The 21,787-nt window shown below is 47.3% G+C and overlaps 9 protein-coding genes across 9 annotated transcripts; 8 read left to right on the forward strand and 1 right to left on the reverse strand.

Moving 5' to 3' along the window:
* Positions 1-1,976: 1,976 nt before the first annotated feature.
* On the forward strand, positions 1,977-3,415 carry BT62DRAFT_960105 (NAD(P)-binding protein). Its single transcript, XM_043188530.1, has 7 exons — positions 1,977-2,039; positions 2,090-2,164; positions 2,218-2,258; positions 2,311-2,458; positions 2,514-2,908; positions 2,969-3,097; positions 3,155-3,415. Exons 1-7 carry the CDS (start codon positions 1,995-1,997, stop codon positions 3,348-3,350), a joined length of 1,029 nt encoding a protein of 342 aa, XP_043045575.1. The 5' UTR covers positions 1,977-1,994; the 3' UTR covers positions 3,351-3,415.
* An 84-nt stretch (positions 3,416-3,499) lies between these two features.
* Positions 3,500-8,915, forward strand: BT62DRAFT_1071258 (cysteine proteinase). Its single transcript, XM_043178736.1, has 17 exons — positions 3,500-3,586; positions 3,645-3,851; positions 3,898-5,185; positions 5,234-5,326; positions 5,381-5,550; positions 5,603-5,704; positions 5,755-5,856; positions 5,911-6,416; positions 6,469-6,577; positions 6,625-6,713; positions 6,766-6,916; positions 6,970-7,497; positions 7,547-7,670; positions 7,726-7,948; positions 7,997-8,182; positions 8,240-8,635; positions 8,693-8,915. Exons 3-17 carry the CDS (start codon positions 3,927-3,929, stop codon positions 8,768-8,770), a joined length of 4,116 nt encoding a protein of 1,371 aa, XP_043045576.1. The 5' UTR covers positions 3,500-3,586; positions 3,645-3,851; positions 3,898-3,926; the 3' UTR covers positions 8,771-8,915.
* Positions 8,916-9,051: 136 nt separating this feature from the next.
* BT62DRAFT_999842 (uncharacterized protein) lies at positions 9,052-9,687 on the forward strand (the record flags this gene model as incomplete). The annotated part of the gene is made up of 1 exon (XM_043190847.1): positions 9,052-9,687. One exon carries the CDS (start codon positions 9,052-9,054, stop codon positions 9,685-9,687), a length of 636 nt encoding a protein of 211 aa, XP_043045577.1.
* Positions 9,688-11,014: 1,327 nt separating this feature from the next.
* BT62DRAFT_280679 (uncharacterized protein) lies at positions 11,015-11,657 on the forward strand. Its single transcript, XM_043180354.1, has 4 exons — positions 11,015-11,029; positions 11,081-11,216; positions 11,273-11,409; positions 11,465-11,657. Exons 2-4 carry the CDS (start codon positions 11,198-11,200, stop codon positions 11,561-11,563), a joined length of 255 nt encoding a protein of 84 aa, XP_043045578.1. The 5' UTR covers positions 11,015-11,029; positions 11,081-11,197; the 3' UTR covers positions 11,564-11,657.
* Positions 11,658-12,958: 1,301 nt separating this feature from the next.
* BT62DRAFT_926292 (uncharacterized protein) lies at positions 12,959-14,563 on the forward strand. The gene is made up of 3 exons (XM_043184995.1): positions 12,959-13,599; positions 13,649-14,093; positions 14,148-14,563. Exons 1-3 carry the CDS (start codon positions 13,084-13,086, stop codon positions 14,453-14,455), a joined length of 1,269 nt encoding a protein of 422 aa, XP_043045579.1. The 5' UTR covers positions 12,959-13,083; the 3' UTR covers positions 14,456-14,563.
* Positions 14,564-14,589: 26 nt separating this feature from the next.
* BT62DRAFT_960113 (UPF0061-domain-containing protein) lies at positions 14,590-17,209 on the reverse strand. Its single transcript, XM_043188531.1, has 8 exons — positions 17,082-17,209; positions 16,330-17,020; positions 15,760-16,273; positions 15,681-15,712; positions 15,549-15,628; positions 15,477-15,493; positions 14,841-15,429; positions 14,590-14,790 (listed from the first exon to the last, which is right to left on the reverse strand). The coding sequence occupies exons 2-8, from the start codon at positions 17,012-17,014 to the stop codon at positions 14,644-14,646; spliced, it is 2,064 nt and encodes a 687-aa protein (XP_043045580.1). The 5' UTR covers positions 17,015-17,020; positions 17,082-17,209; the 3' UTR covers positions 14,590-14,643.
* A 385-nt stretch (positions 17,210-17,594) lies between these two features.
* On the forward strand, positions 17,595-17,930 carry BT62DRAFT_926294 (uncharacterized protein). The gene has a single exon (XM_043184996.1). It carries the CDS (start codon positions 17,611-17,613, stop codon positions 17,776-17,778), a length of 168 nt encoding a protein of 55 aa, XP_043045581.1. The 5' UTR covers positions 17,595-17,610; the 3' UTR covers positions 17,779-17,930.
* A 701-nt stretch (positions 17,931-18,631) lies between these two features.
* BT62DRAFT_926295 (uncharacterized protein) lies at positions 18,632-19,282 on the forward strand. The gene is made up of 3 exons (XM_043184997.1): positions 18,632-18,721; positions 18,776-18,962; positions 19,020-19,282. The coding sequence occupies exons 1-3, from the start codon at positions 18,701-18,703 to the stop codon at positions 19,088-19,090; spliced, it is 279 nt and encodes a 92-aa protein (XP_043045582.1). The 5' UTR covers positions 18,632-18,700; the 3' UTR covers positions 19,091-19,282.
* Positions 19,283-19,331: 49 nt separating this feature from the next.
* BT62DRAFT_926296 (histone acetyltransferase type B subunit 2) lies at positions 19,332-21,343 on the forward strand. The gene is made up of 10 exons (XM_043184998.1): positions 19,332-19,480; positions 19,539-19,552; positions 19,603-19,695; positions 19,747-20,142; positions 20,193-20,267; positions 20,314-20,392; positions 20,440-20,507; positions 20,563-20,683; positions 20,734-20,959; positions 21,012-21,343. The coding sequence occupies exons 1-10, from the start codon at positions 19,412-19,414 to the stop codon at positions 21,275-21,277; spliced, it is 1,407 nt and encodes a 468-aa protein (XP_043045583.1). The 5' UTR covers positions 19,332-19,411; the 3' UTR covers positions 21,278-21,343.
* Positions 21,344-21,787: the final 444 nt, after the last annotated feature.

Genomic DNA, 21,787 nt, shown 5'->3' on the forward strand with positions numbered 1-21,787 from the left:
CATAATAACTGCATTTATTCTGCCATGAGAAAGACCCTCTTCTTCATCAACCATGGCCAACATCTTAATATTTCCCATACTGAACACATCTATACAACCACATCTGCATTCTCTGATTTCACATGCACAATATCCAAAATTCATAAAGAAACCCAAACTGCCCTTGAAAAAGCAGCATCCTCTATAAAGTGACAATATGATAAGTGTCATGCCTCTGCTCATATCTATAATATCTCTGACAAGATTTGATTAGACACCACCAATCTTCATCTCTCTCATCTCAAACAGAAACTTGCCAATAAGCAGATAGGCCTCTTTTCTATTATCACCAAAGTTGAAGCTTCACATATAAACTCCATCTCTCTACCATATGAAAAATTCATGACATCTTTAACAAAACCCTTCTTACACTCTTTATTGCTCTTACATGCTCTAATCAAGAACAACCCTCACTATTAGCACCAGAATTGATTGATGAGAAACACTATGAAATTGACCATATTCTTGATCATTATCTATAAAAAATTTATGCATGTGGTAAAGGACTAATGATGACTGTAGATTATCTAGTTAGTTGGAAGGGCTACAGCCCTGAATCTAATTAATAGGTCAATGAAAAACATATGAATGCTGATGACACTATCTGAGACTATGAATTATCTCTAAATTAAGCCATTAGGATGATGATCTTAAGGAGGAGGTAATGTTATGATTTTTCTACATTTTCTTCACTTTAACCTCTATTTATACTTAGTCAGAGTATCTACACTGGTGCTTAAGACCATAGGACCAGCTTAGTCATCACAACAAGCCAAGTCTGTCATTGTCTTCTGATGCAACAATACCTCTTGACAATGCTCAATAACTCTTTTGTAGATGGTAGTGATGCTTGAGGACAAAGAGCATAAAGACTTAAAAGGACACAATTAGTAGTAGTATATTTATCTCAAAGGATGAGTAGTATATAAGTAGAGTAGCTCTCACTGTGTATCTCTAGCTTCAAGCTAAAGTTTATATCTTCACCATTCTACTTTGAGCCTCTTGTAATGGCCTTGGAACATACAGACACATATAGTGAACTCAGGCATGACTGTACAAATATGATACAGCACTTGTTTATCATGTGTTTTGGTCACATGTCACTTGGACTTAACAAACTGCCAATCTCAGATATCAAGGCTCTGTCTCTTCTCTCTGTTGTCAGTAATTTCTGTTGCCTGGTGAGGTATCACCTCTTTTTGCATCTCACAAAGGCTCATTCAAATAGTCTCTGGCCTCACCACCTCTAACCAAATCTCATATAGTATTATCACACTGTTATTGTACAAGTCACTAGTGATTTTTTGTTGCCCTCTCACCTCTCCCCTGTATTATTATATAGCCATTCACACACAATCAGATTGAGGCAGTCTTTAAGGCTCTCATTGTAGCCAGTTATGTCCTATTCCTCAAGCAAGCAGCAGAGGTCTGTGGATTTAACACATAACTATTCATATTATTAATGTTTATGTACCTTTTGGGGATTTATTTAATAGTGATTTTTACATTGTTACGCATAGAGATTACTATGGGGTCATGTGACTCTCCGAGACTTCCGAGTTCCTGCTGCAGACCTGGTCTTCACCGCTATCCATGGGAAAATAATCAGGGGTCCTTATGCAGCTGGATAAATGACAAAGCACGAAATGTAGCGACCCACAGAGACTCCGGGCCATCGTTAGGACGAAGAATCTGATGTGCCAAATGCTAGGTATTTTCGGTGATGGATTCGACGTGCGCCACTGAAATTGTTGGCAGAAGTCAGTCATCGGATGACTGGTGGGTCAGCCGACAATGTCTGCCATCGTGAGTAAGCCAAACGCTATTCTGACGCTATATAAGTATCCACATCCACTGATCCAATGATGTTCCTTACCCTCCCTTCTGCTCTTATAAGGTCCATCACTGCTCGTCGAGCTACGCAAATATATCGACACTTTTCCACGCACTACAACATGGCCAGTCTGCCCTCTACCATCCACGCTGTCAGCATTCAGAAGGTGCGAGTCCATCTCATTTACCATAAAGCTAGTTTGACCATCGCCTATAGACTGGGGACTTTGATGTTATCGAAAAGGTGACGTTACCATTTCCCAAGGTCGATCCCGGTCACCTCGTCGTAAAGGTATGAAACTAGAGTACGGTGTTCGCGGTCATCGATGAACAATCTCAACCAAGGTGGACTATTTTGGCGTCAACTTCATTGATACGTACTTCCGGTGAGTGCCTCGCACCCCAGTATTGGTTCCCATCTAATCACAGCGTCGGTAGCAAGGGGCTGTATCCCCTCAAAGACTTCCCCGCCGTCTTGGGAATGGAAGCAGCGGGAACAGTTGTCGCGCTTCCGACTGATGAGAAAGTGCTCAACGATCCAGACTTCAAGAAAAGGAATTACGCGATTGGAAGCAAGGTCACAGCCGTGAGTACTTGTCTATGTTTATCTGTCCAAATTCATGAGCTCATTCCGCAAACAGAACACTATGGGCATCCATCAGACCTACATCTCCATTCCTTGGTTAAAGGCACACCCCGTCCCCGCATCCGTTGATACCAAGATCGCAGCAGCAGCCGGCCTTCAGGCTCTCACCGCACTGTCCTTCTTCACTGAAGCATACAATGTCAAGCAGGGGGATGTTATTCTGATCCACACTGTAGCGGGTGGACTCGGTCTAATCATGGCCCAGCTTGGAAAACACCGCGGCGCTACAGTCATCGGAACGACCTCAACCAAAGAGAAAGCCGAGATAGCGAAAGCGAATGGCGCCGACCATGTCATCCTGTACACTTCAGAAAACACTGTGGAAAGGGTCTTGGAACTGACTAACGGTGAGGGTGTGCATGCTGTCTTTGATGGTGTCGGAAAGGATACGTGTGTCTATTTTTGCGTCTCCATATCAGAGATCGTTACTGATCATGTCGTATCTGCTAGATTCGAGAATAACTTCAAGCTGTTGAGAAGAAAGGGCACCTTTGTCAGCGTTGGGAACGCGTCAGGGCCTATTGCTCCTTTCTCTCCTCTCAAGTTGGTCGAGAAGAACCTCAAATTCGTCCGGCCCTCGTACGCTGTCCCTTTCTGTGCTTACCTTTGGAAAATAGATACTAACTGAGATGGCAGGATGCCCAACTACTTGGTCACCCCGGAAGAGTCAAACTATTATGTTACTGAAGTGTTCGACCTCATCTCGAAGGGAGTTCTGAAGATCAACATCCATAAGGTATATCCCTTCACGACAGAGGCTGTCCAACAAGCGCAGAAAGATCTAACGGGAGGCAAGTCCACCGGGAAGCTGGTGATTGATGCACGAGAGTAAAATACACAATATGTAACACTAGTATTGCAATGTACAATTTCAATATTTGGTTTTGATGCGATTTCTTGTAATTTTCGCTACCTTCTGAGATGCGGTGATTTCCACGGTACCTTTAAGATGTGTATACGGATCCATCCGTCTCTAGCACTGTTTCTCCCACCAGTAGTTGAGAATTTTCGAAAGCCCATTTTCTCTGTTGATCACAACGCGCAGCTTTACGCGTTTAACGGGTTATTGTCAGTACGCGCTGCAATGACGCACTGCCGTCTTCGATGCTTACCTAATACCTTCTAGTACTGCGTCGACAAGCCACTACTGCCGTTTTCATCTCCACCACCTCCTCAAAGGACATCATCCTTTGGGGCGTCATTTCGCTCCCATCGCCATCTTCGATACTTTTATCTCTCTAGTGCATGCTCAGTGACGTTCACTGACATCTGTCGATATCAGTTTGAATAAGACTCTGGCATCACCAGTTCGTGTTGCAAACGATATCGATCTGTATGTTTTTTCTGATATTTTCTAGGCACAATAATGAATAATAAAGATGTACAGAAGCCTCGAAGACCACTTCCAATGCCAGGCTCACCTCCTGCCCAGCGACCCAATACTCCAGTTCCAACCAATCCGCCAATATCGCCTGCGAGGTTCTACAGTTCCAATCCACCACCACCGTTGCCCCATAGGCCTCGCGGTGTAGGGTCGAGTTGCACTTCATTTCAAACAATTGATGAGCCTCCGACCTATGGTTCATCCACTGGTCCTAATGCGCCGGAATATCGCGAGCCAGAGTCACGTCTAGTGACCGAAGACATCATGATTGACGACGGCCATCCCACCGTTACACAAAAGACCTCTCCAGGTTGGACTACGCCAGTATGGGATTCTACATTGACAGACCCGGACGAGTACAACAAGACGTGGGAACCCACCTGGTCTGGTAGTGACGCTGCCTGGCAAAGCAATTTTTTGGCTTCGAGTGATAGAACTAGTTCATCTGTTCCTATTGGGAACCGAGATGATGTGGAAGAGCTGTGTTGGTGGAACAGGGAAGCCAATAAACGACCTGGTCCAGGATTTCTTGCGCCTGTGCTGGAGGTGCACTTGCATAACCCTGAACATTCCTTGCTTTCCGTTTCTGCATCTGCACCAGATATCGCTCCTAGCATCCCCGCACCTGGCGCTGAACGGGATCCTGCCCAGGCATCCTCGTCGACTCAGCGGCCGGCCCCTCAAAGGTCCTCCCATTTGCCACCTACGGAAGAAGAAGTTCGAACGGCAGTCCCCCATCCCAACGCATACTTCTGTCCGAAGGACAATGGCTGGATTCTGCTTAGCTGGAAGTCGTCATCCGTACCTCCGCCTTTGTCGCGTAGTGGCCGAAAAGAGCACACGCTCCCTGACCAGAGCTTCAGGCAAAAATACATCTCCTGCCTCTCTCCGGACGATAACATCTTTGGTGCCGCAAATAAGACCCATCATTTCCATCGATATCAAAATGCGGTTGATTCTAGTCAGCTCACACCTGCTTACCGTGGCTTGGATGCCATAGACGGACTGAAGCAAAAACGGCGAACCGGGATGATCATACAAGGAGAGCTCCAATTGATAAAGATGCAAGAAGACGAGATGGACCAAGATACGGACGAGACAGGCACCCCCCTCGATCTCTATGTCTGTTGCCAATGTTCCTTCTATTGTGTCGCTTCCAAGATTATACCCGCGATAATCCCACGGTACTCGTGGAATCATTTAATTGAGAACAAAAGGTCAGATCCTCTTCCAGGGAAGACAAGGGAGCATAGTGTCGCCACTGCACTAGAGACAATGCTCATGTAAGCCCTCTCTTTGTCCATCTGGCAGCACTAAAATTTGCATTTAAGAGCTCTAGAGAACAAGCTATGGAGATTGGATAATCGTGATTTACGCGCCAGCGGCACAAGTTTCCGGGCGAAAGTTGGATGTAACGATAATGTGTTCGTCTTTTTACAGTGTTTGTGAAAGAGCACCGATTGACAGCATGTTTTTAGCAAGCAGATCTTTGAGGCTCTTGGGTTCGTTTGGGACGAATGTCCAAATGATGTGCTTCTCAAGTCGCCTTCCCTGGATTCTTCTGCCAAAGGACGATTAGCTCGCGCTAAGCTGCTGCGAGGTTGGGTTGAGATTGGGGCCTGGTTGGCCGATTACAGACGGATCAATTGTAGGTGTATTCACGTTTACAGCGTTCAAGCTTAACTCACTCTCTGTCACAGCAAATGCTTTCAAGGATTACGTTTCACTCAATACGCTATGGGTGAAGGTTAACAGTGCCAGAGAGATGTATCAAAATGCCATTGGTTCTCATCCTGATCAAAGTGAGCAAACTCATTTTCGCGTTTTGTTATATTCTCAATGTATACATCAGTTCCCCGTAATGAATTGTCCGACACCATCCAGATGACCCTGAAAAGCTTGCCTGGTACGTTCTGGACTGATTTGGGCTTGACATCCTCAACGGCTTCCACCGGTGAGTCTTGCGCCCGTCAGAGGTTTGGGCGGATTTGACACCATAGTCTCACAGGACTTCTTGAATTCGCGTACTTGTCGCAATGCCGTTGTGATCCAATCCACACACTTCAGTATTTCACGCACTTGTCTGACGCTGTCAGCGAAATGCAGAACTTCCAAACTTGCCCTCAACCGCTCGAGGAATTGTTTGCCGTGGAACGGTCTCGTGGAAGGTTCACACGAGGAGATGTAGACGAGAGCGTGATGATTCTGGGTTTCGGCTCCGAGAACCTTTTACGGGTGGAATACTCTGAAAATGACATTGACGACCAATTCATCGAGAATGCCTGGAAAGCGCGCATTAAGGAGTCGTTCCGGATGACATCCGGCGGTAGTGATTTTCAGAGAGAAGCTACTGAAGCTCTGAAGGTTCTTGCGGAAATGAGAGGGAGCTCGTATCTTCGAAAGTGTTGGGAGGCTTCGAAAGACAGCTTAATGACTCCTGACCGCGCTTACCAGACTCTGGAGATCCCTCAAGAAGTCGATGATTCCATGTTGATTACTGTCTTTTCTATGCGGGTGAGTGTTTAACTTCCTCGGTCGTATACTGGCTTTTGAACATTTTTACTAGCTCGAGGAGCAGCCCTCGCAACTTGAAAAAATGCGTGAAGCATTGTTGGTCATTGCGGAGTCTCGAGATAGTGAACGGTTGCGTAAGTTCATGGAATTGGGATCAGATCGTGAGTTGTATCTTTGGTTGTGAGCTTCATATAATAGTGTGATTTAGCCGGTGAGATTACTGCACCAACTCGCCCTGATTGGCCAAGGGGCCTCAACCAGCTAGGCAATACCTGCTATTTGAATTCGTTGTTGCAGGTACGTCATCTCTTCCATCAGGGTTGTTCGTGTTCACAAATTTGGCTTCTAGTATTTCTATACTATCAAGGATCTTAGAGATGCAGTCTCAACGGGGAAGAAAGAGCTGGACGATGATGAAAAATTCAGCGACGACGACTTGAAACGCCATAGGGTCGGCGGACGCTTGGTGACCCGTCGGGAAATCGTGAGGTCAAAAAAATGTAAGCCGTCTCCGACACGCATACCGCTGTCGCCTTGTTAATGAAATCTGCAGTTGTTAATCAACTAGCCGATCTATTCTGGAACTTAGAATATGCTGACAACCCAGCTGTGACTCCAACCATCGAGCTGGCCAAACTCGCACTGGTTACATCAAGAGATGAGGAGGAGGATGAAGTAGACAAAGGTGGGACGGATTCTTCCAATGACACCGATGCCACCTTGGTCGATGATGGTCCTGTTCGGTATTCCACTGAACCTCCATCATCGCCCAAGTCTCCCTCACCCTCTCCTGGCTCCATTTTAGGAAAGCGCGCCCGAGATATTCCTCGACGACCCAGCGAAATGGACGTTGATACCCCATCATATTCCCCGAGAGAGGGCCGTTCTTCAATGTCTTCGCCTAGATCATCCGATGATGACAGCCCTCCACCTTCGATACCTCTGAATTACCCCGAAGCTTCAACATCAGGTTCCAAAGACGAGGAGGATGTTGATATGCAAGCTGTCTCTAGTTCGAATAACCCGCCTCCGCTTCCTCCCCGGAAACCGGTCGGGTCACCCAGTTCTGAGATGATGTTCGGTAAATACATCTCCTTTGACATTGACATGTATTCACATTAACTGTGTAGGAAAACAACATGACGTTGCGGAATGTATGGATAACTGTATGTTCCAGATCGAAACCGCTTTGTTGAAATTCGATTCCATGACCGGGTCCCGGAGCGACGAAGACAAGACCAGTGTGGTTAAGCGGTAAGTAGTCAATTTCTTTCTATGCATTCGGGGTTGATCCCAACCTTCCAACAAGATTGTTCTATGGCAAGATTCGTCAGAATGTGGTGGCTGCTGATCAGACACACGAGAAAGAGGATTTGTTCTCGCATCTTCCTGTCAATGTCTCGGATGAGGGCTTTGACATTTATGACGGTCTTGGCCGATACTTTTATGATGTCGTTGATTACAAGAGTCAGAAAGTCCCGATGCAGCTGTCTCTCGTATCGCTGCCACCTCTACTTCATATTCAGCTCCAGGTAGGTTCAGGGTCACTATATTGTATTCATATTTGACTGTTCAATCAGAGGGTCCAATTCGACCGAGAATTGTGTCAGTCCTGGAAGTCTCAAGCTTACGTCAAGTTTGGAGAAACCTTATATATGGATCGATTCATGGACGATGTGGATCTGCAGAAAAAGGCTCAGTCACGGATAATAGAGGATGACCTCAACATCTGTCGAGAGCGCCTGCGGACGTTACTCCAAGGCAAAGTCAGTCAAATGATTAGACCTATGCTTGCCGTACTGACTTTGTTTGGTTCTAATCAGAATGGAACTTTTGCTACTGCGATGGACAACACCCGTGATTTCCTCTCTCAGCAGAGTAGTGTTTCTCTTCCAGATGTCGACGAGGAGATGATCACGATGCTCAACGAAGAAGAGGCCAGTCTGAAAGCTGAAATCGATGGTCTCCATGCGCGCATCCAGATCCTTAAAGCGGAGCTCGAGGCAATGTGGGAGAACGAAACCAAGGTGGCCTACGAGCTTACGTCGGTATTCATCCACCGAGGGTCAACGCCCACCTTTGGACATTATTTCTTCTATTCCCGACATCTTCCTGACAGCCCGGATGAGTGGTTCAGGTACAACGATTCGGACGTGTCGGTTATACCCAAGGAGGAAGTTTTGGCGGACACGACTGGCTCCACCGCTAATCCTTACCTGGTATGTTTATTTCTGGTCCAGTGAATGGATGTCCGTTTAATTAGCTTTTTGCGTTAGCTGGTTTATACCCGAAAGGGCAGCGAGGTGGTTGATACCGTCAAGCGATTTGACCTTTCGACCTTGGTTGAAGAGTAGTACTAACTCATTGGATATCTGATACGAATTTCACGGCATGCAATTGTATCATATGGCCATCACAACACTTTTTTTTGCTTCGGTCTTCAAGTTAGAATGCGTGGTCTGAATGACGTACTGTGGCAGTTTTGGGCAGTCCCTCCTCTTTCAGTTTTAAATCGCAAAAATATCAAGTTCCTTGTTGAAAAATCTCTCCTGCGAGAACGAGCAAGGTTCAGATGTAGTCAACCTGAGACAAAGAATGTTGTGGTACACTACCAGAATAGTGGGACCCCACATTCATGCTCCCCGAGGACTACGAGGATGGCCCAAAGCAACTAGACGAAGGTTTCGAATTTTATCGGAGAGTGACAGTTGACGGTTCGATCGTAAATGTCTTCCAAATCTTCACAGAGGGAGATGTCTGCAATGAGCTACCAGACTTACGGCTTGGTGCTCCATCAGGAGCAATTATCCATGCAGCTACAGGTGGATCCTGCATCGACAATGACACCCCCGATGCAAGAGCTGGCGCTGGTATTTTTGTGCCGGAGGAAAACAATATGGAGATCGCCATAAAAGTCCCCTCACCCATGCTTCAAACAATCCAGGCCGGCGAGGCAATGGCTACAAAGGAGCTGGCAGTCAGAGCCAATAAGAGAGCCATCCTACATATTGATATGAACTCAAAATACATACTTCACCGCCTATCGATATCTTTAAAAAAGATGAAAGATGCGGGATTCATCGGAGTACCCAACAAAAAAATCCTCCAAGCGACAGTAGCCAGTCTCCACAGCAGAAAACAGGTGATGACAATGAAGTGGGTTAAGGGCCACAAGGGACACCATGGAACCTCTAAAGGAAACATATTGGCCAAAAAGGGGCCGAAAAAGAACAGGGCGACACCATTGACTTGGAAATCGCCCCAACACTAAGAGTCACAGGGGCAGCCCTGAGCAAACTGACCCAAAGCTGGGCCTACAAGGCCTTCCGAGAATGAAGAAACCAAAGTCTCCTCAACGTGCAAAGACAGCGACAAACATGAAGCTAGCCAGTCAGGGAGCGAAAGATTATTTTGGGGCCAAACCAACAGAAGCGGCTCCATAGAAATCAATCCATCATAAAGACATTGACAAAAATATGAGGCATTCCCTCTGGATGGCAATGCACAATGTTTATCAGATAGGAGTGAAATGGTTGCACTTTGCTCCCCAATACCACAACCGAGCCTGCTGTGCTCACTGCAATAACAACCTGGAAAACATGGAACACATTATGACTCAATGCTCCTTCCCAGGACAGAAAGAGGTATGGGAGCTCACCAAGACCCTTCCAGAATGATGAGGTATTCCCTGGCACCTCCCAGAAATGTCAAATATTCTAGCATGTGCATCCCTGGTTTTTGAATCACCAAATGGATACAGAGATCACGGCAAAGAACGCTGCTTCCGAATCATTGTCTCCTCCTCCGTACAGACCATCTGGAATGCCCGATGTGAGAGTGTTATCCAACAAGAGAACTCTCCCTTCTCACCAGAAGAAAACCGATGGAGAAGGAAAGATAAACAGTAGACCCGACCCAGATTGTCTGATGACACGCGATCGCTTCGGAAAGAAGGCGATTAGGAAAGACCTAGTGCTAAAGACATGGGTAGGCTCAATCCTCAATGAGCATCAGTTTCTGCAAGGCTGGACAGAATCTGACGGGGTTTTAATGGGTATAGGGTAACGATGAAGGCCGGAAGCACATGGTAAGTATGGGGACGGCGCGAGAAGAAGTAGAAGATATTCCCGGGTGAATTACAAGTCCCCCACCAAAAAAAAAAAGAATGTTGTGGTAAAAGGGAACGTCAAAACTGCTCAGGGTCGATGTCCTAAATTTGTTACTCGCTCCCAAGTTTATCAAGCCTTCAAGGACCTTCCCTCTCTTATCTGCCCTGAAAGTGAAACCGCGGGTGCGGCTGTACCTCCCAAATATTCCTCAACGTTACGTCTCTGTCCATACCGACTGCAGGGCATGTTTGCTGGTATTGTCTGCGTCCTTTCATGAAGTGGTGCAATCCATCCGGTTGCAAGCATGCTTGGTATTGTCGGTATACTTATTCATTTCTTGTCTTTGCTTATAGCGCGTCAGAGTGACTGGAGAATAGGCTGTGCGAAGCTTTTCAAGAGTGACTACGACGCCTAGGAGGGTAGGAATCTAGGGTCCTGATCATATTTGCTCAAACGCGTTCTCGAATCCCACTGCCGATGGTGAATTCCTATTGGGTGAATATCGTGAGTGACTCCTTTGTTCTTGTCATTCAAGAGATAAAAATGCTCTATCAGCTTACGGATGATGCCATTTCACAAGGGCATGCGGTTGAGAGTGCTGCGAATAGTTCTCCTTAATCCACACCCCGAAACCCTGCACTTATACGGGCGTTCGTCCCCAGTCCAGAGGTCATGCAACGCGCGTGGTATTGTGAGGGGCATAGATCATAACATTTCTTCGTGCGATGCTCATATATATGTTTCCAGGCAGCAAAGAATGTCAAAAGGGCGATTGGAAGACGTGGCATAAAGATCTCTGCAAGGCTTTCAAAGAAGCGAACGAAACGGATAAAGCCATGCGCCTTGACTCGCTAGCTACGCGCAAGGAAGGTGTGTTAACTCGCGTAGGTATCCATTCTGGACTAGAGCCTGATCCTCCCTGATCCAAAATCCGAACAGGAAATATGCGCGAACCTGTTCTCGAATCCCACTGCCGACCGTGAATATGGAACGTTGCCTGTACAGTTGATCACGTCCGTCCTTCATCTTCCCAATTGATCTGACCCTGGATCCTCCCTGCGAGGAGATCAAATGCACTGTCTGCTTGTGCACGCCATTCCAGAGCCCGACTACGAGTTATAACAGCATGACTTTGTGTTCGAAATGCAAGCTCGCTTGGTGGTGCTCACCAGAGTGTGCCGGAAAGTTTTCCGATATCCATACCCCGGAACTTTGCGCTCATACGTATGACGTTGGTGCGTCGAGCACCTCACAATCGCCTACGGGCTCGCCCGTCGAGAAAGGCGGCAGTTCATGCAATGAAGCCAACAAACCAAACATGCCTATCTTCCCCTGGCGAACCTTCGTGGATGGGAAGACTGCGGCCGGTTGTTCCCAGGGTTTTATTATTCCATACGCATGAATGCGAAGGGAGTTTCAACGCGCATCCAGATGCGAGGAAAGACATGGCCAAGGAGGCTGCGAGCGTTACTCTCACCACCCTCACTGCCCTCGAGGACGCTAGGCCGGACTTGGGCCAGCTCAGGCAGCTGTGTGTTCATGTAGTCGGTGCTGACTCCAGGGAATTGTCCTGTACGGGAATGATGGAGGAGCTCTTGCCTGGAAGAGAGTTGATTGTCTGGTGCCGAAAAGAAATCAGTGAAAAGCGAAGGATCAGATAAAAAGGTAAGTTTACAGTTCTAGAGATGCTTGCCACCTTGAGTTTGAGATCATCGTTTCATGCGAAACCGTGCTTAGCGCAGAAAGAAGTGTCAACGCAGATCAGATACAGATCAGGACTTGATCCTACTAGATCCTGCATTTATTGACCAATGGCGAGCAGTGAGACTCTGGCACTGCGCAACGGTCAAATGCCCCAGTACATGCATTCACCGTGGCATCCGATTATGCTGGCAGATGAAATTGTTAAGCACCATCAAGAAAGATGCTACGAGCTGCCTGTACGAAGCTAGGACTAGAAGCAGATGTGAACACCCCATGATTCTAATGTCGTCGACAGAGAAACGAACTGATGAGCGTTGAATCGAGTTACTTTCTCAGCATCGTTATCCATGTCAATTAAAAAAAAATAAGCCTTCGGTGATGCCGAATCCCTTCATAAATCAAAACCTCGCCGCCGCCACCGATGGCCCTGCACTGCGTTCCTCATATACAAAGGCATATTGGGTACTTTTGAGTCGAAACTCCAAGTCTCGTCTAGCGAGAACCAGCAATTACGGATGCATAATACAAGGGTATTCTTCTCGATTGGGGTGATCCGTATCAAATTCCTTGATTCCCCTTTGAAGCAGCTGTCATGCAATATTTGACGGTTGTGCCTTGACCGTTGATATATCTCAGGACGGACTGTAGCGACGGTAACACCACTGAAATGCCCACGCAAAAAAAAAGCCAAGATTGGGTATCAAGTACCAGCATTAAGGAAAGGAAACGGACTGATTTACTCCAAAATACAGAGGGAATCATCTATAGATGGTTTCCCACGTTATTGAGGGGGAAAATACAAAGTCCGCTGGAAGACACCTTGGCATCCACCGCCATCATCCTGCCATTGTTCCATGCCTTCCCACTATTCTCGTCTCCCAAATGCCTCTGGAGACGCTGACCGCGAGCTCGAAGATGCTTTCGAATCCGAAAACGAAGACGACGGGCACACTCACTCGGAACAGACTCCCCTGACCACTATCAACGTCAACGTCAACGTCGTAATACCCGGCGCCTACAACTTTGAAAGGGATTACGACTACCCACCTCCAGGCTCGCCGCCTGGCCTGTCAGCTTTCGCGCTGCCCAACGATTTTGGCAACACGAACGGCCACATACCGGCCTCCCCCCCAGGAGAAACTCCTTCTGCCCCAAGACCTTCATTTTTTCGACGGTTGGCGGGTGCCGTGCTACCTACACACTATGTTCGTGTCCCTGCGCAACCAGCGCCTTCAGTAAGAGGCGGTGGCATGGAGAATGATGGTGTCTTTGCGAATGTGATGGCCAAGCCTGGTAGGCAACGGGTGGTTCGCGCACAGGATGGAAACGTGCATATGGTCCCTGAAGATATTCAGAAAGAGCCCCCACCAGTGTGTTTCATTCTTTCCTCGCTTACCCTTTCATTCACACCTTCGAAAGTCATACAATGAAGCCCAAGCTGATGCCGTCCCACCCTATTGGGAAACCACCGTTCACGCACCAGCGGGGCCCGAATCAGGTTCTGATATGATCATAGATGACCTCCCTTCGGGCTCCGTCTGGATATTCTTCGTCAACATATTCATTTCCTTCTTCTTCCAAATAATTGGGTTCATTCTTACGCATTTGTTGCACACCTCCCATGCTGCAAAGTTCGGGTCGCGCGTCGGTTTGGGCTTTACGCTCATTCAGTATGGCTTTTATTATCGCTCGATGGAGTCGGACGACGCGACGGGCGGTGATCAAACTGATGCGATAACGTGGCCTCCTGTTGAGACGCCCGATGTTACGGATGCATCAACGGCTGTAACGAATCCAGATGATGTCCAAGTCGTATCCAGTCTGTCGATGAAAGATTGGATTTCCTTTATACTCATGACTGCTGGTAAGTGGCCCCATCTCATCCTCGAAGCCGGGTACTTAGATTTGTATAAAACAGGCTGGTTCCTTGTATTGTCGTCTGCTGTCGGTTTCTGGCGCGTTAAGCGCTGGGAAACATCCATTCGTTCTACTACTACCCCTGAGCGCCCTCAAGTGACAACCCGTGAAGAAGTCGAGCGCGATATCGCTGTTCGTCGAAATTTGGAGACCGTGTTCGGAGTGTCGTTTGATGACGACGCCACACACCGTCCTAATCCTCGAATGGCCCATATGGATGAGAATGGTCATGTTATCGTGATTCCTGCGGCGGAGGCGCTGGAAGAAGCTAGGCTGGCAAGGGATCTGAGGGCTGCAGGTTTACTGTAGCGTTTTACTGGCATTTGACACCTTTTTATGGAGGTTATTTTCCATTTTTTATTTAGTTCCCTTCATCCGTCTCGTTCTTCTCTTCACCTTTTTTTATTTTGGTTTTAGGTTAGATCAGGTTTGTCGAGACGGTTGGATGACGAGGTAACATTAAATAACTGCTGCACAGACAGCATGTATTTTACTAATTAACTTGAACAACTACACTGGAATCCAAGCATACTCTTATCTCCTAGACCGCAGTATCTTCGTTCCTCTAGCTCTTCGGCGCTGAGCTCTTCATCGGGTCGTGAGTCGTCTTCTGCGCCCCAAAGGTCGAAAGGACTACATGTCATCTAGGATCAAAGTGAGTATAAAGTCTAATAGATTATGATGTCCGCCGCACCTGCAAAACCTTTGCCATCACTCCCTTTCCTGTATCAGGGTCCTTCTCCACCTTTGCAATAACCTCCTCCAGCACCCACTGCCTCAGAACGAACCTCGGATTCACCTTCCTCATCTCTTCCAACCTCTCAGCCCGACTGGACCACTCATCCTTCTCACTCTCAATCCGAGCCTCATACTTCCCCACCCAGTCCTCCCAGTCCTTCCTAAATCCATCATCCTTATTCGGGCCTAGCAGCTTCTCAACCACAGCGCCCCTACTCAGCGTCCTGAACGTCCCGTGGAAATCAAGAGCCTGGTCCTCCATAATCCTAAGCAGCGGTTGGATGATCGTACTCTCGTCAGACCCGTCCTGCCTTCGAAGCCCAAGCCGCCGACGCATGAGTCGTGCATATTCTTCAGGTATGACTGACTGCGTAATGCGCTCCAGGTCGTCTTTCACGGCATCAATGCCTTGGTCCTTCCATGCAGAAATTTGATCGTTTGACACTTTGGACCAGCCTGGAGATACTGCCTTGGGAGGAGTTGAGGACTGCTCGGCGCCGATGAGTGGTGCAAGTGTGTTTAAGAGAGCATGAAGAGCATAGATGCTACGGACGATGAGAGAAGTATAAATGAGACAAACAAGTATGCTTACATCATGTCGGGTTGTTTCTGTTAAACGCAAAATAAGTGAGTCGGTTCGATATTACTAAAGAAAACACCCTACTCGGTAAGAATAACGACCTTCGCTGTCGGTATGGTTGCAGATGTGGAATGAGTCAAAGATGTCCATGAAAGCGTAAGGACCTAACAATTGAGTTAGAGTGAAGACAGCTTCATTTCAGAAAAAGAAGGTCACCATAGTCTATAGTCAGGCCCATGATCGAAACACTAGAATAGAGTTAATCATCTTCAGCTTGAAAAGAACAGGAACATACTTGTCCGTATTGATAACCCCATGCATAAACCCATAGGCCTGCCACGCTGCCACCATCTTTGCATTTCGTTCAGCGACATCAAGAACCAACTTCTTCCCCCAGGCTTCGCCGTCATCTAACCCAAACTTCAAGACCTTCCTACTGACCCACTCCCCAAGAATTCTCAGCGCCTCATAGTTCGGTGATTGCTGCCCTCCACCAAAAAACATGATATTCTGTGGACCGTTCAATGCCTCGAACGATCCGATCCGAATGAATGAAGGAGCCATGCGCGTTAGGATGCATGCAGTTTCCTTACGTTCCCGATAGACGGGTACATCAGGAAGAGATATAAGTGAAAGCGAACGCGACGTAGGAATGGAGAGCGCTTGCAGTGCCTCGGAACAGAGGAACTCGCGAATGGACGAACGCACGACAGCGAGACCGTCTGCGCTACGGGAGTACGGAGTACGACCAGCACCCTTTAATTGGAGCTCGTACGTGAGTGATGGGTCATCAGGGTGCTGGGATACCACTGTCGAGTAAATATCAATACCTTACAAGGCAGGGAAAGGCCACAAAAGAACATACGGATAGTTACTGCGCGTCCGTCACCCAGCTGACCGGCCCAAGTGCCAAATTGATGTCCACTGTAGCGAAGTGACCAAGGGGCAAAATCATCCGACGTAAGAACCGCATGTCCGCTCAAAATATCCACAAGATCGTTCCTTGCAGATATATCTGATTCAGACGCAGTGGATGCTGATAAATTATTGTCCACCGCGCTGCTAGCTGTTAAAGCAGGTTTGCCTAGAAGAGCAAACGCGTCTCCGACATGTAGCTGAGGGATACAATCCCTTATGCCCGTCTCCGAGAGGCCGATAAGCATTCTGGTCTGATTCCTCTCCTGGGGGATATACTTCTTTAAAACGGTATTGCTCTGCGATCGAAACTCCTGAGTAGCTTCTCTACGGGAGAGCCATTGTTCAATAAAAGCAGCCTTGTCGGTGACGGTATCGGGTTCGTCTGGTATAATGTCATATGGAAATGACAGAGGGAATGGGGAGACGTAAGAAAAGTGGGCCTGATTGTCAACCAATCTAGCCCGGCGCTGAATACTGGGTGATCCCGCGAGGACTTTACGAAAAGCAGCTGGAGTAGATGACTTGGGGTCTGCCGTCAAGTTGTGATTCAGAAGATTCGCAGTTGGTGGTAGTGGGAATGACGAAAGTGAAATCTTTGAAGTCATCGTATGGAATAGCGACTTGAACTGCATACAGAACTGGAATGAACACAATTGCGTCACGGGGCTCGTGCGGTGGGTGACCATATATCTGACTTACCTATCAACAGGACCCTTTATTTTTCTTCTAGTGTCGGTTGTTAAGCATGAGATAATTTCAGCGCTGGTGAAGGTAGAGAAGGAAGAGGCGGTGTCATTGCAAAGTAGGTCACGGTGTCCTGACAAAACGCCAATCATGACATAATCGTTCTGCAAAAATTAAATCAAGGTACAAAGTGTTGTTATGACTTTACAGAAGTCCCTGGATAAAAAAATTGTTATTAGTCCACATCAGGAGGCATAGTACTCGCCTCAGTTTCATTGTCGTTGTGGGTCAATGCTAGGCGTCGGTCATTGTTGAACCCAGCTTTTTTTATAAAAATCGATCTTTGTAACTCAAGTGAGGAAATGATACGGAAAGCCATAAGAGAATAATATATTACACAAATTAAAAACAAAATACTTGCAGAATCACATTCTGACCCAGGATGGCCGCATATAGCGGTGGTCCGTGCACCATCCCGCCAGTATAAAAGGCAGGATCCGACATCTGAAAACTTCATACTTACCTTGATGGCACAAGCCTCTTCATGTACCTGGGTTTGTGGACTGTGGAGATCCTTCATAGCATGGCGACCCTGTCCTCAGAGGGTGTCTGCGGCTTGTATAGGCTCAGGCTTATGCACCGTCTAAATATTTTCCTGTTCCACTTTGGCCACTCTGGCTGGGTGGGCCTCCTTTTTCTTTGCTGTGAATGAATGAGAACTTCCATTTGGTGGTCTTTGTGTTGCAGCAAACTAAATAGATGGTAATCTTCTGTAGTTCAAAGTAATTGTATTATTTGCAATGTAATTTTTGTTTTTCTGATATAGTACTTTTTATTGTGATGCCAGTAAAATTTGATGGTGAACTCAGTGATGTACTGAGGGAGGTGATAGTTTGGCTGTAAGGCATATAAGAGGAATGTTCAATGTTTGCTATGTGATTGGGAGGACTATGATAGCCTTTGAAATTTGAGCCTGGCTGGAACAGGGATATTTGTGAGATGAATGAGAGTATGATGTCCCAGCTTGGTGAATGATGCATGGGACCAAAATGACACTACAAAACAGACTGTGTATTTGTCAGCACCTGCTAATGCTGATGCAACAAGTGGGGTGGAGTTGGTGGCCTACTAGAAACCATACCTAAATAGTCTGAGGTACAGAGGTTGTACCACCACCCAAGATTCTGTTCAAACACTTCTGGTACCCATTCAATGATTCAGAAAATCATCGATCCTTTTGATTGCTTGGTGTTGCATGTAGTGACAATATGGGCTTGGGATGACTGCATATGAGATCAGGAACTGCCTCTGTGAACTTTCCTGGACAAAATATTGAGATAAGATTCCCAAATGTTCATGTGATCTATGACAGGTAGCGATGAATCCACTTAGCCTAAGAAAATGTCGATTGCCCCGGAAACGGGTGAAGACAAGGAACAATGCTGACTAATGCAGCGGATTGCCATTGCCGAGATCGTCCGTCAACAGACACTTCATCTTGCTCTCTATAATTCCAGTCAGTCCCTTGAGTTTTTTTCTTTTCTCCCACTGACGGATGGCGACAGCGCTCGCTTGTAGCTGTAGGTTTTTAGTCCTTCACTTGGCGCGGCCGGTCGAGAAAACAAGGCAATACCATGGTTTCACCTACTGTGAATGTGCGCTGTCCATTCTCCTATTTTCCTTTCGTCCGTTGTTAAGTCTTGGTACAGGTTGCCCGATACACGGCTCTCTTTTCTGGTGTTGTCTACGGCTGGTACCACCGTCGATCCCTACAAGCAGCACACAATCTACACAAAACCCAGCATGCGGAGCACGAGCGAGAGCGGTTAATTGCAGAGGCAAAGGAGGCATGGAAGAAGAAACAAGAGGCAGCAAAGGCTTCTACTACAGATTCCAGTGAGTGTAACTGCTCCAACGATGCATTCTTAGTGCTGACGGTCGTCGACTTTGCAGTCATCACAGACCCAGAAGACCCACGGTTCGACCTGGAGAAGCTGATTGCAAAGTGGGAAAAGGCAGCATAACAGTGTTACTCTTGTTCGTCCATGGATTGTTTTATAGACATGTTAATCCGCCCACAAAAGACGCATAATCTTATCCCTGGTCCAGTATACCTTGTCGGACCTGAAAACATGGATCATGTTCGTAGATACAAGCATCCTGTTCGATTTATGTTTCGTATATAAAAATCAAGAAATTTTATGCCTCCGTAGCCGTCTCCTTTGTGACTTGTTTGTAGGCGTGGGAAAGATTTCAAACGCGTCGCGTCTTTTCTTCTTGCCACCAACCCCGACGACAGTGATTTCTTGCACTTTGCTTTTATACCACGACTTTCCGAGTTGAAAATGAGGCCACAGGTTGAGGAGATAGAAGACGATTTCGCGGCAGAGGAGGAGAACAAGCTGATCAATGAGGTGCATCCTTTGTTATAGTACAGTTCCATTCTTTCTGACACTGCAAGTCCATGAACAGGAATACAAAACATGGCAAGTTTGCCTCTACATTTCAGCCTACCTTTTAACTGACATATTCTCAGGAAAAAGAATGCGCCATATCTCTACGACCTCGTTATCACGCACGCGCTTGACTGGCCCAGCTTGACTTGTCAATGGTTCCCCGACAAAGAATCGTGCGTCGTTATCCAGTGCTTCGCTTCACTCGACTTCATGTAACCACACAGCCCACCCAACAAACCCTATTCCATCCACCGTCTCCTCTTTGGGACCCACACCTCCGGCCAAGCCCAAGACTACCTCCAAATCGCCACCGTCTCCATCCCCAAACGTGACAACTCCCCAAGCTCCGACAAATTGGACCGCAGTGACTACGATGACGAGCGTGGGGAGCTTGGAGGACACACTATCCCACCTGCGCCCCGCATCCAAGTTATCCAGAAGATCAACCATGCCGGAGAGGTCAACCGAGCGCGGTACATGCCTCAGAATCCTGATTTGATCGCGACAAAGGCCGTGACGGGTGAGGTGTTGGTGTTTGATCGTACGAAGCATTCGAGCGAACCTGAAAGAGGCGGAGTGTGTAAACCTGATATACGGCTGGTGGGGCAGTCAAAGGAGGGGTGAGTACAACAATTATACACCTTTGTGCCTTTATTGATATCTTTCCCAGTTTCGGTTTGGCCTGGAATCCCGTCAAGGCTGGGAACGTGCTTGGTGCCTCTGAAGATACGACCGTTTGCCACTGGTAAGGTCAATTGTCTGTCCTCAAGACAAAAATTAACACAACATAGGGACATAAATTCGTACCAAAAAGGACAGTCAACGATCCAGCCAACCGCAATCTACAAGGGCCATACTTCTGTCGTTGGGGTCGGTGTTCACTCCTTTGGCTCTCTTCTCTACTGACAACTGTACAGGACGTGGATTGGCATGCGACAAAAGAAACTGTATTTGCCAGCGTTGGTGACGATAAAATGCTCATGCTGTGAGTAGGACATGCCTTGAGTTCCTGGCATGCTGACGTTTGACATCATCCCAAGTTGGGATACAAGGACACCCGCAGAACCAATGACCAAAATACAAGCTCATGACCGTGAAATACTGGCGGTGTCATTCAGTCCGGCGAGCGAACACCTGCTCGTTACAGGGAGTGCCGATAAAGTTGGTTTGTCTCATTTTGATAGTTCCCTGATTTACTCATTTGGCGGTAGACTGTAGTACTTCATGACACGCGAAACCCGACGAAAAAACTGCATACATTTGAATCTCATACGGACGATGTCTTGCATCTCGCCTGGTCGCCACACAGCCCCACAATTTTTGCTTCTGCTTCCAGCGACCGCCGTATAAACATCTGGGACTTATCCCTGATAGGTTCCGAACAGACACCCGATGACCAAGAAGATGGACCGCCCGAATTGCTGTTTATTCATGGAGGTAAACTCCCCTTTATCTTGCTTGTTTATTTGCTCTCTTAATGGGTGTCCAGGACACACATCCCGACCATCCGACTTCTGTTGGGCTCCTGGTAAAATGGAAGACTGGACTGCTGCCAGCACTTCGGAGGACAACGTGGTCATGGTCTGGCAACCGACCATGCGGGTGTGGGCTGGCGACGAGGTCAAAATTGAGGAGAAGGAATTGGAAAGCGATGCTATGGAGGGTATTGAGGAAAGTGCTGCGAGTGGATCTAAGACGAAAGCTAGTGGAAGCATGAGCAGTAAGAGCATGAGTGTCAGTCCCACCAGCGACTGATATGTTTATCTTGTATTTTTTTGCGTTGATTATGGATAAATGCGTTCGAGTCAATATAAGACGGAAATGGTGATGATGTACAATGCACTCCACGCCAGAAACTAAGGTAAGGACGTGCTTTGATGTTACAGGAATAAAAGTCTCGCCAGCTCGAACAGCACTGTAGGGAGAGTTACGTTGGAAGACATAGCTGGAATGCAACGCACCTCCGCCTACAACAACAAATACAATGACAGCCAAAACCCAGATATTGACAGGGCTTCGTTTTGCGAGCTTTTCTTGCCGCGACAAATGTGTCGGCTTTTTGCCCGATCGCGCGTCTTTGGCGAACTTTTCGTTCCGCTGACGCATCTCAAAAGCGGTGGGCTGTAGCTGGAATAAGGAACCTGTGGGTGAGATACGGTAGCTGGGGAACGCACCATTTTGAAGTAGTTAATGAGTGGGCTGGGTTACACGTAGGTATGATTGTCGCGGTTGGTTATAAGTACTGAAATGTACGAACGTGGCACT

The sequence above is a fragment of the Guyanagaster necrorhizus genome (genome assembly GCF_019112545.1).
Source record: "Guyanagaster necrorhizus MCA 3950 unplaced genomic scaffold BT62scaffold_2, whole genome shotgun sequence".
NCBI lineage: Eukaryota > Fungi > Basidiomycota > Agaricomycetes > Agaricales > Physalacriaceae > Guyanagaster > Guyanagaster necrorhizus.